The sequence below is a fragment of the Diabrotica virgifera genome, chromosome 10 (assembly GCF_917563875.1).
Source record: "Diabrotica virgifera virgifera chromosome 10, PGI_DIABVI_V3a".
In the NCBI taxonomy this organism is placed as follows: Eukaryota; Metazoa; Arthropoda; class Insecta; order Coleoptera; family Chrysomelidae; genus Diabrotica; species Diabrotica virgifera.
In genome coordinates this window covers 142,186,027-142,202,897 of record NC_065452.1, presented here as the reverse complement: position 1 = coordinate 142,202,897, position 16,871 = coordinate 142,186,027, and the positions used below count along the sequence as shown (strand labels likewise).

The 16,871-nt window shown below is 35.0% G+C and overlaps 1 protein-coding gene across 1 annotated transcript in view; it reads right to left on the bottom strand.

Annotated features, from left to right (window-relative positions):
• Positions 1-11,527: 11,527 nt before the first annotated feature.
• Positions 11,528-16,871, bottom strand: part of LOC114332770 (protein slit-like) — a 62,067-nt gene continuing 56,723 nt past the window's right edge. The window contains exon 2 of the mRNA XM_028282545.2: positions 11,528-15,389. Coding sequence (XP_028138346.1) covers positions 13,659-15,362 — 1,704 coding nt within the window. The 5' untranslated portion in view covers positions 15,363-15,389 and the 3' untranslated portion in view covers positions 11,528-13,658. The remainder of the gene's footprint in view (positions 15,390-16,871) is intronic.

Sequence of the window (16,871 nt, the reverse complement as noted above, 5' to 3'; positions counted from 1 at the left end):
CTCATATGGTAGTAGTCACTACCAAGTTCCTTCGAGACCCTGAAGTTATCGACCTTTCCTGGCTAGGCCTCCTGATCTTTCACTCATTAATCATATGTGGAGCATATTATGTATAAAAAGGGCCAATTTTCTGTCTTATTAATAAATTTGCTTCGCCTAAGACATACATTTGAGTGTTGAAGAATATATTAACTTAAAAGGGGCCTCTATTCAGCATTCAAATTCACAGGCAAAAAGTAAAGAAATTCTTTCAAAATTTGTCTGTAAACTGAAACAGCTTCGACCTGTTGCTGCTCAACTCGTTCCGCTCCTGTTTCCGTTTTGTCACCCATCCATTTATGTCTTCTACATTGCATGATCTTCTTATGTTTTCGCCTCTCTCCCTATCCAACAGACTTTTCCCTGATATTCGTCGGAGTATTTTCATCTCTGTTGTTTCTAGTAGTCGTCTCGTTTTAGATGTGTCAGGTCTTGTCTCCGCCGTGTACGTCAATATAGGTCTAATTGCTGCTTTATAGATTCTTGCTTTTGTGTCTTGTCGTAGGTGTTTGTTCTTCCAGATTGTGTCATTAAGTGATCCCTCCGCTTTACTTACTTTTAAGCTTTGTTGTCGTACTTCCTCTTCAACATCTCCGTAACTGGTTATATCTATTCCTAGACATCTAAACCTTGCTTCCTGCTTTATTATTTTCCCATCAATTTCAATTTTACATCGTAGCGGGTATTTAGATGTCATAAATTTGGTTTTTTCTGCTGATATTATCATATTGTATTTCTTGGCTGTTGTATTGAAGATGTGTGTTAATCTTTGGAGCTCGTCTTATGTTTCGGCGATTATTGCGGCTTCGTCTGCATAACATAATATTTGGATTTCTTTGTTCCCCATTCTGTAACCATGACCTGTACGTACTGCTTCTATTATTTCGTCCATTATTAAATTAAAGAGCAGTGGGCTTAATAAGTCACATTGTCTGACTCCGCTTTGTACTGGTATAAACTGCGTTCATCATCAACCCGTACGCGTCCACTGCTGGACATAGGTCTCCCTCAGCTCTTTCCATTTATCTCTATTTTGTGCGGCTTGCATCCAGTTACCGATAACATGTTTCAAATCATCGGCCCATCTGGTTAGTGGGCGTCCTCTGCTCCGTAGTGCTTCTTCTCGCGGCCTCCACTCGACAATACGTTTTGTCCATCGGTTGTCTGGCAATCTGGCGACGTGTCCTGCCCAATTCCACTTAAGCGACGCAATTTTTTCGACAGCGTCTGTTGTTTTTGTTCTACGGCGTATTTCTTCGTTTGGGATTCTGTCTCTCAGGGAGACACCCAACATCTGGCGCTCCATAGCCCTCTGAGTTACGCGAATCTTGTTCACTACCTTTTTTGTTAGTGTTAATGTTTCGGCTCCATAAGTGAGTACAGGCAACACACATTGGTCAAAGATTTTCCTTTTGAGGCATATGGGCAAGTCCGATTTAAATACATAGTTAAGTTTACCAAACGCTGCCCAGGCTAATCCTATGCGACGTGGGAGTTCGCACGTCTGGTTATCTCGTCCCAACCGAATTTCATGTCCCAAGTACTTATAAGATGCAGTCTGCTCAATATTCATTCCATCAACAACAATATTACGATTTAGCACCAGATTAGTCATTATTTGCGTCTTGTTGATGTTAATCTTTAGTCCGACCTCTAAGGAAGCGTAATATAATTTGTTCAACATTATTATTGCATCATCCATACGATCGGCTATAAGGACGATGTCATCTGCGAATCTCAAATGACTGAGCTTCTCTCCATTTATATTGATACCATATTCGTTTAGATCTGCCTTCTTAAATGTGTGTTCTAAAAGGGTTGTGAACAGCTTTGGTGAGATGGTGTCTCCCTGCCGTACTCCTCGCTGTATATAGAATGTATTTGTTTGTTGTTCAGACAGTCTGACGCTAGCCGTTGCCGTTTGGTAGATATATTTGATCATGTTAATGTAGCGATGGTCTATTCGGCATTCTGTCAATGCTTTTAACATTTTCTGCTGGTTTATGGTATCGAATGCTTTCTCGTAGTCCACGGATATCAGTGCCAATGGTTTGTTGTATTCCGCAGACTTCTCTATTAGGTTTTTTATTACCAGTAAGTGGTCGTTAGTGCTATATCCAGATCTAAATCCAGCTTGTTCTCTAGGTTGATAGAAGTCTAACTTAGCCTCCAGTCTTTTTTTGATAATTTTTGTGAAAAGTGTATATATGTGTGATAGCAAACTGATAGGACGGTAGTTTTTCAGATCTGTTATGTCACCCTTTTTGTGTAATAAAACAATGACTGCATTGTTCCATTGAGAAGGAGTTTTTCCTTGGTAAATGCATTGGGTGAAAAGTTTGGCCAAAGCCTGGATAATTTTATTTCCACCTTGTTTGATTGCTTCGATTACTATTCCGTCATCACCAGGGGATTTATTATTTTTCATTTCTGAAAGTGCCTTTTTAACTTCATGTGGTGTTACTTCTGGCATTAATTCTGATCCCTGGTTTGTGATTTTGGGCAGGGGCTGATCTTGCCTTTCGTTGGTGCTCTCATACATTTCGCGATAAAACGATTCGACAACCTTGAGGATTTCGGCTTTATCCGTGGCAATGTAGCCATCTTTGTTTCTGATTTTGTACATATTTTTGTTACCGATGTTATTCGTATTACGCCTCAAAACTTTTAAACCTTTGTTTTCTTGAAACTGCGTTAGTTTTCCATTTATCTTTGCCTGTATTCGATTATGTAAATAGATGTTTTCGATGGTTTCGATGGTTCGATCGACAAGACGTCTTTGACTTGGATGCGATCGAAAGCCTTTGTCAGGTCTATAAAACATAAATATGCTGGTTTATTGTACTCAATGGCCTTTTCTGTGATTTGTCTCAGTACAAATACGGCGTCTACGCAGGATCTTCCGGATCTGAATCCTTGTTGTTCATCTCATAAAGTTGTTAGTTTATTGATTTTGTTGGTTAGGACCTTTGTGGTTAGCTTAAGTGCGGTACTCAGTAGATTTATACCTCTATAATTATTGGGGTCTTCTTTGTCTTCTTTCTTGAACATTGGTATTATTATGCTGTTTCTCCATGTGTCTGGTATCTTGCAGTGGCAATATTAGTTTTTGTATAAGTTTTGTCTCGCCAGGGAGAAATAATTCCAGACCAGCGTCTATAAATCCGGAAAACAAAGTATCAAGAAACAATATAATAAAAATAAATACTAAGTATGTTTGAGATTATTATATCTAGAATTGAAATACAGGCTTATCTATGTAGAACAGTATTAAAATTGAGTGAATGGCTAAAGATTATGCGTATATGAAGAGCAGCCTGCTTAAATCTTACTGTGAACAAATAATAGATTTCTTTGCTATTCTGATAAGATACACTAATTTTGCGCCATTGTCTAGATTACGTTTGATCACAACATTCTGCTCTTGCACAACTCTGCACAGCTGTATTGATGTGATCGAGCTTTACACGAGTATACGTATTATACAAAGTGTTTCATTTGGCAACAAGCATACATTGCAAGTAGTTATTACTGGTTCTATATAACTGATATTTAGTTTAATTATTTTATTTTATCTGGAGTCAGAGTGAAACATTCTCAATGATTGAATTAGACTGACATTTGAATGGCACGACTTATCACAAATCACCACAACACTTAGATAGTTCAAACGCCTCTTGTCAAAATGTGACAATAAGTGACATTTCAATCTCATTTTTGCTCAATCTTACCGTTAATTACAAAATACACTGGTGTAAGCATAGGCAAAATCCGAGGAAAGTGAAATGTGGGAAGACGAAGAATATCCTGCATTAAGAACTTAAGGGAATGGTTTGAACGTAGTAAGTAGTGTAGAACTATTTAGAGCAGCAGTCAACAAGATTCGCATAGCCATGATGATTTCCAACCTTCGATAGAAGATGGAACTTAAAGAAGAAGAAGCATATAAATGATAGCAGTGTTTTAGAGGCTATAAATTCGTTTTTCAATACCATCGTTGATTGAAATATTAATACGGGTATATAATACCCGTATTAATATTTCAATCAACGATACCATTTATACCAGCGGACAACTACCTAAATGGTTGGTCCAATTCATTGTTCATAGCTCTACCTAAGAAGACAACAGCAAAAACTTGTGCTGATTATAGAACCATCAGTTTGTTAAGACATTTTTATTGGAAATTTTTCTAAAGGTAATACATGGCCGTATATACAGGGTGTCCCAGACTAATTTATCCAGGCTATATCTCTTAAACGAATAGATATTTTCGAATGGGACAAAAACTGATCTATTCCGTTTGTAATACAGTTTAATATGGCGTAGAGAAAGTCATCCCCCAAATACTCATCCCTTAGTTACAACCCCTAGCTTTAATTTTTTAATAGCCCCTGTACATTTTTTTTATAGTTTTGGATGTAGTCTTCTATCGTCTATTCAACAGATTTTTAAAAAATAAAATCGGTACGTAAGTAATCAAGAAAATATCAGTTTATTTTTGTTAACTATGTGTCCCAGACTAATTTATCCAGGCTATATTTCTTAAACGAAAAGAGATTTTCGAATGGGACAAAAACTGATTTATTCCATTTGTAATACACTGTAATATGGCGTAGAAAAGAATCATTCCCTAAATATTCATCCCTTAGTTACAAGCCCTAACTTAAAAATTTTATAGCACCCTGTAATTAAGGGATGAATATTTAGGGAATGAATTTTTTCTACGCCATATTACAGTGTATAACAAATGAAATAAATCAGTTTTTGTCCCATTCGAAAATCTCTATTCGTTTAAGAAATATAGCCTGGATAAATTAGTCTGGGACGCATAATTAACAAAAATAAACTGATATTTTCTTGATTACTTACGAACCAATTTTATTTTTAAAAATTTGTTAAATAGACGATAGGAGACTACATCCAAAACTACAAAAAAATGTACAGGGTGCCATTAAAAAAACTAAAGTTAGGGGTTGTAACTAAAGGATGAATATTTAGGGGATGATTTTCTCTAAGCCATATTAAATTGTATTACAAATGGAATAGATCAGTTTTTGTCCCATTCGAAAATCTCTATTAGTTTAAGAGATATAGCCTGGATAAATTAGTTTGGGACACCCTGTATAGGTAAACAATGTGAGGAATACCGAAGTGACACACAGTTTGGTTTCCGTAACAGGTTTGGAATGAGAGAGGGATTGTTTGGGGTGAACGTACTTGCTCAAAGATATCGTGATATATATGTAGATATGTACTGTTGTTTTATTGACTTCCACAAGGCATTTGATCGTGTTTTAAGTGCACTCTATATTGATCGAAGTTCTAAGACGGCTTGGACGGTAGAAACGGTCGTATAATTGCAAATTTGTATTGAAATCAAACAACGTCAGTCAGTTTTAGTAGACGGTTTGGAATCACAAGCTCTTAATATATTAAAAGAGGAGTACGACAAGGATGCCTCTTGTCACCCGTGCTTTTCAACCTTTACTCCGAAAGAATTTTCAGAAATGTACTTTCTGAAAAACAAGAAGGAAGAATTGTTAACGGTGAAGTCATCAATAATTTTCGATATGCGGATGACACAGTACTCCCAGCTTCTACCCAAGAAGATTTGCAAACATTACTGATAGTGTCGTTGAGAGCTGTAAGGAAGCAGATCTGGATCTGAATATTCGGAAAACCAAAATACTCGTAATAAGTAAACAGAATATCTTCTTCTTCTTTACGTGCCATCTTCGCGACGAAGGTTGGCAATCATCATTGCCATTCTAACTTTTGACACTACAGCCCGAAAGAGTTCAGTTGAGCTGCATCCAAACCATTCTCTGAGATTTCTCAGCCAGGACATTTTTCTTCTACTTATGCTGCGCCTTCCTTGAAACTTTCCCTGCATTATTAATTTTAGGAGCTCATATCTGTCACCTATCTCATATCTACAATATCCATTGCTCATATCTACAATACAAAACAGAAACCAACACAAGAATTCCGACTTACAACCAGAAATCAGTAAGAATGAGATAAAAAGAGCACTCAAGGAGATAAAGAATAATAAATCGCCAGGAAAAGACAGGATAACTGTAGAAATGTTAAAAACTGGTGGGAAAATAACTAGAGAAGTTTTGTACCGGGTGTCCCAATAAGAATGGCTCTCGGCCATATCTTAGGAACCGTTTATAGTACAGCTTTGGGAAGAAAAACTTATAACAAAAGTTACCTCAAGAAAAGCCTGGAAATTATTTTCATATTTGTAAGTCCACCGCTAGAGGGCGTAATTGAATGTCAAAAATTTAAAAATCAAAATTTTACAAAATTTACATAATGAAAGGGCACTGAAAATCCAATCATCTTATTCTTCGCAAAATTCTGCGAATATTTGATTTCACAAGTGTAACTCTACCTTTGCAAATAAGAGGTGGGGGTGAGTGGGAACCTTGTTAAGAAAAATGGCTGTAAGTTCGGTTCGGCTTAATCGATTTTTGCAGACTTGGTCTCGTTGAAAACAGATCTTTTTCGTTAATGTACGAGTTATAATTACGAAACAGCCTAATAAGTAATATGCCAGCTAGGGGGCGCTATTTTATGTTTTTCAGAAATCTAGTTTTCTTTGGAAAATATTAAATACAAGTATGCACTTTTAACCCTGTATTACAAAGTTAGACTAAATTATCAACAGAATATCGAAAACCGCATGTCGATACCTTTTTTCTATCTGGAGATATCTTAAGAAACGTGTTAATTTTTAAACATAACTGATGAAGTCTCCTGTAAACGAAGTTACGGAAATCAAAGTGGAAACAATTAGTGTGCTGTGGAAAAAAATTAAAGCGTGACACTTGCGGAATGCCGAAAGAAGTGAATACTTATTATAGATTCGATTATATTCGTTTGATTCAATTAGATTCCATTCGATTAGATTTAATTTTATTTAATATATATTATATCTATAATTTAATATAAATGTATAATATATACCTAATTTAATACAAAATATTATATACTAGTGATTTTACCCGTTAAAATTAGGATTAATATGATATAAAGATACATAAAGCTTTAAATTATTATTTTTCTTAATAATGTAACCGATATATTTTAATTTAAAAATTTAATTACTGATGAAGTATAGTAAATACTTCGTGTAAATTTTAATCGTAAATAATGCATGGAAGAGTTCATTTATTTTTAGATACTCTCATTAAAGGGGAGGCCGTTATACAAAAGTGACTTTTTTAAATTTATTGATTACATTATTCCTTTCAACCTACTTATCCTCAAATAAATTTGAAGTAAAACTTCTTTTGAAAGTTTGTTAATTCTAAAATTAATGGGTAAAATCACTAGTACAGTTTGTCAAACGTAGCAAAAAGTTTAAAAATTTCGGCGATTGTAAGATTTTCAAACTCTTTCCTACGTTTGACAAACCATATATATTATGTATTAAATTGGGTATATTTTAAATATATTAAATTATAAGCATAATTATAATAAATAAAATTAAATCCAATTAAATGGAATCGAATTGAATCGAACCGAATATAATTGAATCTATGAGAAATATTCACTTCTGTCGGCACTCCGCAAGTGTCCCGCTCTAATTTGTTTCCATAGCACACTACCTGTTTTCACTTTGATTTCCTTAACTTCGTTTACCGGTGACAATATCAGTTTTTCAAAACTAGATTTCTGACAAACATAAAATAGCGCCCCCTAGCTCGCATATTACTTACTAGGCTGTTTCGTAATTATAACTTTTACATTAACGAAAAAGATCTGTTTTCAACGAGACCAAGTTTGCAAAAATCGATTAAGCAGAACCGGACTTACAGCCATTTTTCATAACAAGGTTCCCACTCACCCCCACCTCTTATTTGCAAAGGTAGAGTTACACTTGTGAAATCAAATATTCGCAGAATTTTGCTAAGAATATGATGATCGGATTTTCAGTGCCCTTTCATTATGCAAATTTTGTAAAATTTTGATTTTTAAATTTTTGATATTCAATTACGCCCTCTATTGGTGGACTTACAAATATGAAAATAATTTCCAGGCTTTTCTCGAGGCAACTTTTGTTATAAATTTTTTTTCCCAAAGCTGTACTATAAACGGTTCCTGAGATATGGCCGAGAGTCATTCTTATTGGGACACCCGGTACATACTTATAAATAAAATATTAATGACAAAACAAATACCCAACACTTGGAACGAAGCAGTAACATTGTTACTATTTAAGAAAGGAGATAAAAAGGATCTAAAGAATTACAGACCCATAACTTTACTAAATGTGATGTACAAACTATTAACCAAGATATAAACAAACAGATTAACAACTAAATTAAATGGATACCAGGCAAGAGAACAAGCCGGATTTAGAAAGAGCTTCAGTACAAGTGACCACCTTTTAACGATGAAGACATTAATCGAAAAAGCTAACGAATATCATATCCCGCTATACATGGCATTTATTGACTTCGAAAAAGCATTTGATAGTGTGGAACACTGGGCAGTAAAGAATTCCCTACAAAACAGCAGAATAGACTACAGATATACCGACTTAATTACAAATATATATAATAAGGCAACAACAACTATTAAGCTAATGAAACAAACGGAGCCTATTAAAATAAACCGAGGAGTAAGACAAGGAGATACCATCTCGCCCAAGCTATTCAACCAAGCGCTAGAAGATGTGTTCAAACAACTGCACTGGGATGGCTTGGGTATAAACATAAACGGGCAATATCTGAATCACTTACGATATGCTGATGATATTGTATTAATAGCAGAAAGAAGTGAAGAATTACAAAGAATGATGGAAGAACTAGATAGATAATCGACAAAGATAGGCCTGAAGATGAATTACAGTAAAACAAAAACCATGACCAATCAACAAGACGAACTAGTAATTACAGTGGCACAAACAAGAATAGAACAAGTAAGAGAGTATATATATCTAGGACAAATCACTAGATTAAATAAAGAAAATCAGACCGAAGAAATAAAGAGAAGAATAAGATTGGCCTGGGCGTCATTCGGAAAACTGTCTTATATTCTATAGAACAGAAAATACCCGCAATACCTAAAAACAAGAGTCTTTAATCAATGTATACTCCCTGGTTTAATATATGGCTCTCAGACATGGACGTTTACAAAAGAGAATATGGAAAAAATAGCAAAGACAGAAAGAGCCATGGAAAGACAAATGCTGAACATTGAACTATCAAACAGGAAAAGAAACGAATGGATCCGTAACAAAACAAAAGTGAAAGATGTCTCTACCCAAGTAGCAAAGCTTAAATGGAAGTTCGCCGGACGCATATTTACAGATGCTTGCGTGTGTAGACACCAGGGTGTTGAAATCAGTAAGGGTTTGGAGAAACGGTACATTTACAGATGCTAGCGTGTGATGACACCACGGTGTTGAAACCAGTTAGGGTTTGGAAAAACAGTACGTTTACAGACGCTAGCGTGTGTTGACACTAGGGTGTTGAAATCAGTTAGGCTACGGCTCCACGGGCGGGAAATTGACGCTAGCAGTAGCAGTAAAATGAATTTAAGGTTCCGCGGAACGGAATAGGGATAGCCGAACTGTACCGACTACAGGACTTGTGCGTAGTCGGTTCAGTTCGGCTATTCCCATTCCGTTCCGCGGAACCTTAAGTTCATTTTACTGCTACTGCTAGCGTCAATTTCCCGCCCGTGGAGCCGTAGCCTAAGGGTTTGTAACAACAGTACATTTACAAATACTAACAGATTTGGACACCAGAGTGTTGAAACCAGCTAGCTTTTTTAGTGGTTATACATGCATAGATGCTAACGGCTATTGACTTTGATTTTATATACCTACTGTTGTGGAAAAATATTTAAGTGATTTAGGTATTAATAAATAATTAAACGTTGTTGGGATATAAACAATAATATATTAACACAAAAAACAACATAAAAATAATGTTGTTCTGAAGCTATGTGCTTGTGGCATTTTTATAATTAACTATTTAGATGGGAAATAAGCCACAATTAAATTAAAAAAAAAATTTATTAACGGTTCGACGCCCAAATCGGGTGTCGTTGTCAAAATACAAAATACGTACTACTAAATTAAACAAAAATGCTGTTGTTTAGTAAAAAATACTTTAAAATGTATAATATATGTAATGTATGAATTGCCAATATAAATGAGTCAGATTAAAAAAATTATTAGTAGAATTTTTTACTAAGCAAAAACATTTTTGTTTAATATACAGGGTGTTTGGTAAAGAATGGGCCATAGCTTAACCTCAGGTTCCCGAGGTTAAAATAGGCCGATTTAAGCTAACTTACCTTAGTACAAAGTTTATAATAACCGAGATACAGGGTGTCAAAGTTAAACTTTTTTTTATTTATTATTGAATATTTCCTGACAGATATGAGATAACAACATGAAATTTGGTATGTGAGGTTTTTTTGGGTCAAGAAAACTAAATTCCGTACCAAAAATTATATATTGCCCAGAGGGCGCCACATACGCCTTTCAGAACTTATTTATTACGTTAAATTTTTTTTATACCTCACTCTGTATAATTTTGACATTAAAATTTTTATTCTCCTATTAGTTTTACTTAAAAAAGCTATACTTCTTTCATCTCTCTAAACTCAACGGTTTTCGAGATAAACGCATTTTAAATCTGCTATACACGATCATTTTTAGCATAATATCATTGTAGTTACACCCGAAAAATAACTTAAAACCATAATAATTGTGCCAGTTCTCAAATTTATGGCATTGCATCGTAAATTTCATTTGAAGAAATTTGCGATACATTTTTGGATAATTTTATGGTTTTAAGTTATTTTTCTGGTGTAACTACAATGATATTATGCTAAAAATTATGTTGCACCGCAGATTTAAAATGCGTTTATCTCGTAAACGGTTGAGTTTAGGGAGATGAAAGAGGTATACCTTTTTTAAGTAAAACTAATAGAGGAATACAAATTTTAATGTCAAAATTATGCGGAGTGACGGATAAAAAAAATTGAACGTATTAAATGAGTGCTGAAAGGCGTATGTGGCGCCCTCTGGGCAACACATAACTTTTGGTAGGGAATTTAGTTTTTTCGTCCAGAAAAACCCCCACATACCAAATTTCGTGTTGATGTCTCATGCCTGTCAGGAAATATTCAATAATAAATAAAAAAAGTTTAACTTTGACACCCTGTATCTCGGTTATTATAAACTTTGTACTAAGGTAAGTTAGCTTAAATCGGCCTATTTTAACCTCAGGAACCTGAGGTTAAGCTATGGCCCATTCTTTACCAAACACCCTGCAGTAGTATTTTTTATTTTGACAAAGACACCCGATTTGGGCATCGAAACGTTAATAAAATTTTTTTTTTCAATTTAATTGTGGCTTATTTCCGATCTAAATAGTTAATTATACAAATTCCACAAGCAAATAGCTTCAGAGCAACATTATTTTTTATGTTGTTCTTTTGTGTTAATATATTATTGTTTATATCCCAACAACATTTAATTATTTAGTAATACCTAAATCACTTAAATATTTTTCCACAGCAGTAGGTATATAAAATCAAAGTCAATAGCCGTTAGCATTTATGCATGTATATTAATTACTAAAAAAGCTAGCTGGATTCAACACTTTGGTGTCCAAATCTGCTAGTATTTGTAACTGTACTGTTTTTCCAAACCCTAACTGATTTCAACACCCTAGTGTCAACACACGCTAGCGTCTGTAAACGTACTGTTTTTCCAAACCCTAACTGATTTCAACACCGTGGTGTCAACACGCGCTAGCATGTGCAAATGTACTGTTTTTCCAAACCCTAACTGATTTCAACACCCTGGTGTCTACACACGCAAGCATCTGTAAATATGCTCGCCGGACACACCCTACGGCAGAAGGATGAAAGATGGACTAAGATGATTATACATTGGAGACCGTGGTCGGTATAATATTCTTCAACTTATTATGATGGGTAAAATCGAAGGACGCAGAGGAATTGGTAGAAAGCAGGCCTCTTGGTTGAAGAATATCCGGGAGTGGACAGGAATAAAGAAAGCAGAACACCTATTTAGAATAGCTCGAGACAGAGACAGTTTCGCCATGTTAATCGCCAACGTCAAGGGGACTTGATAGGGCACGTTAAGAAGAAGACCGTGGAACCACAAACGAAAAATTGAAAGGCCACAGATGCGATGGTCAGATGACCTGAAGAAACACACTGGGTCAAAATGGATGCAAATTGCCCAAGATAGAGAGGCATGGAAGAAGGAAGAGGAGGCCTATATCCAAGGATGGATGGTGCTGATTAGATAGATAGATAGATATCTGTCACCACGTGTTATATGGCCCAAGTATTGCAGTTTTCTTATTTAGATTGAATCCAGTATCTCCCTGCTGTTCTCTATTCTTCTTAGTACTTCTTCATCGGTTATTCTGTCTGTCCAGGAGATTCTCAACATTTCCACATTTCAAATGCTTCCAACCTATTGAGACATTGTTTATTAAGAGTCCATGTCTCCACACCGTACAAAAGAATAGAAAATACATATCATTTTAGTACACGTTTTCTAAGATGCACTTCTAGCCTTTTCTTTTCTAACTCTAATTTCTTTGGTATAATCGTTTGTTTCATTAATGTTTGTCCCTAAATAGTTATAATTCTGAACTCGTTCTATCGTCTTATTATTGACGTGTAGATTGATGTTTCTAATATTTTTCTTTGATATAACCATGAATTTTGTTTTCTTTATTTTTAGTGACAGACCAAATTCTTCGCTCACTACATTGCGAAATTCTTTGTAGATCTGTAGACAGAATGTAAAACCGTCTAATACGTAAATAATACCAAACTTGAGCAAGTTGATCAAATTGTTTACCTTGCATATCAGTTAAATTGTAACGCAGAGAGTCACGGTGAAATTAGAGCCAGAATAGAGCAGGCAAGAGCCGATTTTAGAAGTGAGGATCCGCTTACTTCGTTGCTACGTGTTTTCGGTCTTACTTTATGGTGTCGAGTCTTGGACTGTGAATAACATTGATCTAAATTGCCTTGAGGCTTTCGAAATGTAGCACTATAGAAGAATTTTTAAAGTTTCTTGGGTGTTAAAGATTCGAAACTCCACAACATTAGAACGTCTTAGCAATACTACTGAGATTATAAAAAGTATTAAGAAGGGAAAGCTGGAGTATTTCTGACATGTAATGAGACGTCCCAAATATAATTTACTACAAAATATTATGCAAGGGAAAATAGCAGGACGAAGAAGGACTTCATGGTTGAAAAGCTTGCGAGATTGTTATGGTATTGATACAAGCACGCTATTTAGGGTGGCAGTAAATAAAATTAAGATAGCTATGATGGTAACTAACGTTCTAAAAGATCTCAATGTTTGTCCATAAATTTGTTTATGATTAAGTATTTTTATATAGAGACAATTTTGATATAACTTGTTTATTGTTTATTGGAACCTTCTAAATGTGTCGAAATGCCATACGTTAAATAAATAATAAATAAATCTACTGTTAGAGTATGCCTGGTTGCCATTGAATCACCTTGTACAGATCACTGTACAATAAATAGTTCGGTATAATAAGTTAGTACAAAAAAAGGTTTTTTTACACGTAAACAATATGTGGACGATCTCTATTAAAATTTAATTGTTCATATATATTTACAGAGCTTTCACCATAAGGGTCCCAGGATGGTAAACTATGATATTCATTATGAATAATAATTGGATTCGGCAAAAGATATTTTTCTGCCTGTGCCGTTTCATATAACTCAGACTTTTTGTTAATGTTTGTGGAAGGTAAATTTTGAAGACTTTCGTGACTAGATAAATCTTTTGTACTTAATTTGGATTTACGCTTCGGAGCCCAATACACAACTCCACCTATTACTACTAAGATAAAAAGAACGGTTAGAGTCACTGATACAATGGCCATCCAACCATTTGAACAGTCCATCTGGCTTTTCGTGGCATTGGACAGAAGCGCCTCTTTAAGCTCTATAGGTCCATCACACTTGATGTCTTCCACGTCGAGTAAGAGGTCATAATTCGTAAATTTGGCATTTTGGTCTTTATTCGTACTATTTAATTTCGAGGGTTTTGATTTGTACTCTTGGCTAAGCTGCCACAGCCACCCCAAGGAGCAATTACATTGCAGTGGATTCCCTCCTAAGTTGAGTTCTCTTAATTGATCTAAAGGAAAGTGAATTGCCTCTATAGTTTGCAGACTGTTATAACGCACACAGATAGATTTGATTTTAGGGTTACCATGGAAAAGACGTGTCGGTAATTTACTTATTCCTATATTGTAATTTAAATTTACTTTTTCTAAATTAATATTGTCAACAAATGCTCTGGCATCAATTTTTTTTAACGTTTCTAGACGGTCTATATGAAGTATTTTCAAATGAAACAAACCCCTAAATGCTACTGGTGGAATATCACTTATAAAGTTACCACTTAATTTTAACATACTAAGACTAGACAGTTTGGAAAGAGATTCGGTAGGTATAATCTTGAGATTATTATTACTTAAATCCAAATAATCAAGAGCTACAAGACTTGATAATCCACCAGAATGAATATTTGTTATAAGATTATCATCTAAGAGTAAAGTATGGAGTTCTGGTAAGGTTGGCACTTTTCCATCTTCTATCTCACGGATATAATTTTTAGACAACGATAAATAATTTAAGTTAAGTGTATCAACCAAGCAGTTGGTTGGTACTTCTAAAAACTGGTTATCGTTTAGATACAACTCTCTCAGGTTCTTCACCGATACAAATAAACCTTCCTCTAGATGAGCCAGTTTATTCTCTCGAAGCTTTAGAACAATGAGGGAATGTAATTCGCGGAATGCTGGTTCCTGTAGTTCTCCTAAATTATTTCTACTTAGATCTAAGTATGTCAACGCTTTAAGTCCTTTGAGGGAATCTTTCGTTATGTTTTCTATTTGATTAGTGCTTAAATCTAAGTGGGTCAAGTTTATCTGCGATTCGAAATTATTATTGCCCAATGTTTTTATTCTATTTGTGGATAGATTTAAAGTGACTAATTTTTCGTAGAACGGAAAGGAGAAGTGAATCTGCGATATTTTGTTGTTAGAGAGATCCAACTCATGCAGTTCTGGGTTTAGCTGAATAGGAACGAACTCCAGATTGGCAGAAGAACACGAAGTTGTAAGGATATCATTTTCACACTTGCAAGCAGCTGGACAAAGAGCTCCATCACTATTTAATCCAGTCATTGCCAAAACTAACACCATTATTATTGCTTTCCAATACATTAACTGGATTTTGTCATCCTCCATGGCCAAATCGCTGCATCGTCATGACACCTAAAACAAAGTATTTCTATTATTAACTGAATTAAAATAAGCTGAAAAGTCTCAGATACAGAATCCACCATTATAATAAAATTAAAATGGTAAATAATTATTTAACTCTGAAAACTTTTCTTGTTGGAAATTCTTTTTAGTACATCCTTAATCTGTGACTTTTACAATTTATAAGACAACAGATGACGAATATAGAAAACGAAAAGGACACTACTATATGTAGTCACATTCCGTTTTCATTAGTCTAGGAAAAGGACAGAAAGAAATGTCCTAGTACTCAAATCTGAGTAAAGATAGAAAAGAAAAAGACGGTTTATGCTTGCTTTCGATTCAGAGGGATGCACAATCCCTGGACAACTGTTTCTGTTTTACAGACTTCCTCAGCAGAGCTAGCGTGCACTAGTGATGTTGATTATAGTTACTCTCGAGTATTCGTTACAAATCGTTACTTTTGTATAAAGTAATCATTTGCATTATTCGTTACTTTGATTACTATGATTACTTTGTTACTTTTGATAGTAGATAGTAGATTTCTCAGTAGATAGGTATTTTGTATAAAGTAATCATTTAGAGCAGGGGTGGGCAAAAGCCGGCCCGCGGGCCGGATCCGGCCCTTTTCCTTACTTTATCCGGCCCATTGAGAAATCCTTCAAGCAATTTTTTTAAGAGCGCAGGCGCAATGTTTTTATATGCATTCATATTTTTCGATTCCTGAGAAAACTAATAAATATTTTTGAAATATTTAAACGCAGAATGAAATATTACATTATTACTGAGGGCCGAAAGTCCCTGAAAACTTCTATAATGTTTATCACATATGTGAAAAAAAGAGAACTTACGTTATCATTTCTAAGTATGTTCCCTTTATCCTTGCTGTCCTTCTCCTTTTAATGGTTGTCAAAAGTTCTCTGTTCCTTTTCCATTCTGTGCAACACCATTTCGTTCGTAATATGATCGGTCCATGGTATTTTCACAATTCCCCTAAAAAGCCACATCTCAAAAGCTTGCAGCTTTTTCATTAAGTCAGCATTAACAATCCAATAAAGAAGAATAGAGTGGACATAACATTTTTATTCTTATCCCTGTTATTTATAGCGTTCTCCGCCTTCCGGTTGCGTTTCCAGCTTCGTCCGTCATTGCATTCGCCAGGGTGAAGGTTCCTTTCCGACATTGCCTTCTGAATACCGCCTAGCCAGGATTGTTTTGGCGTTCCTTTCTTCTTTCTCTTCCTTGACGTCCATTTTAAAATTTGTTTTTGCAGACTGTGGTCGTCCATTTACGTCGTACATAAACATACCAGATCAGTTGCCTCCTTTGAATTTCGTCTATGATGGTTGACTTGACATAACATTTTTACCATCCGATATCAGACTTGCAGATTGAATCTTTGGTTACTCAAACATTTCCTCATCTTCAAAAAGGCTGCTCTTGATTACTATATTCTTGATCGAATTTCTAAAGTTCATTTTTTATCTGGATCCT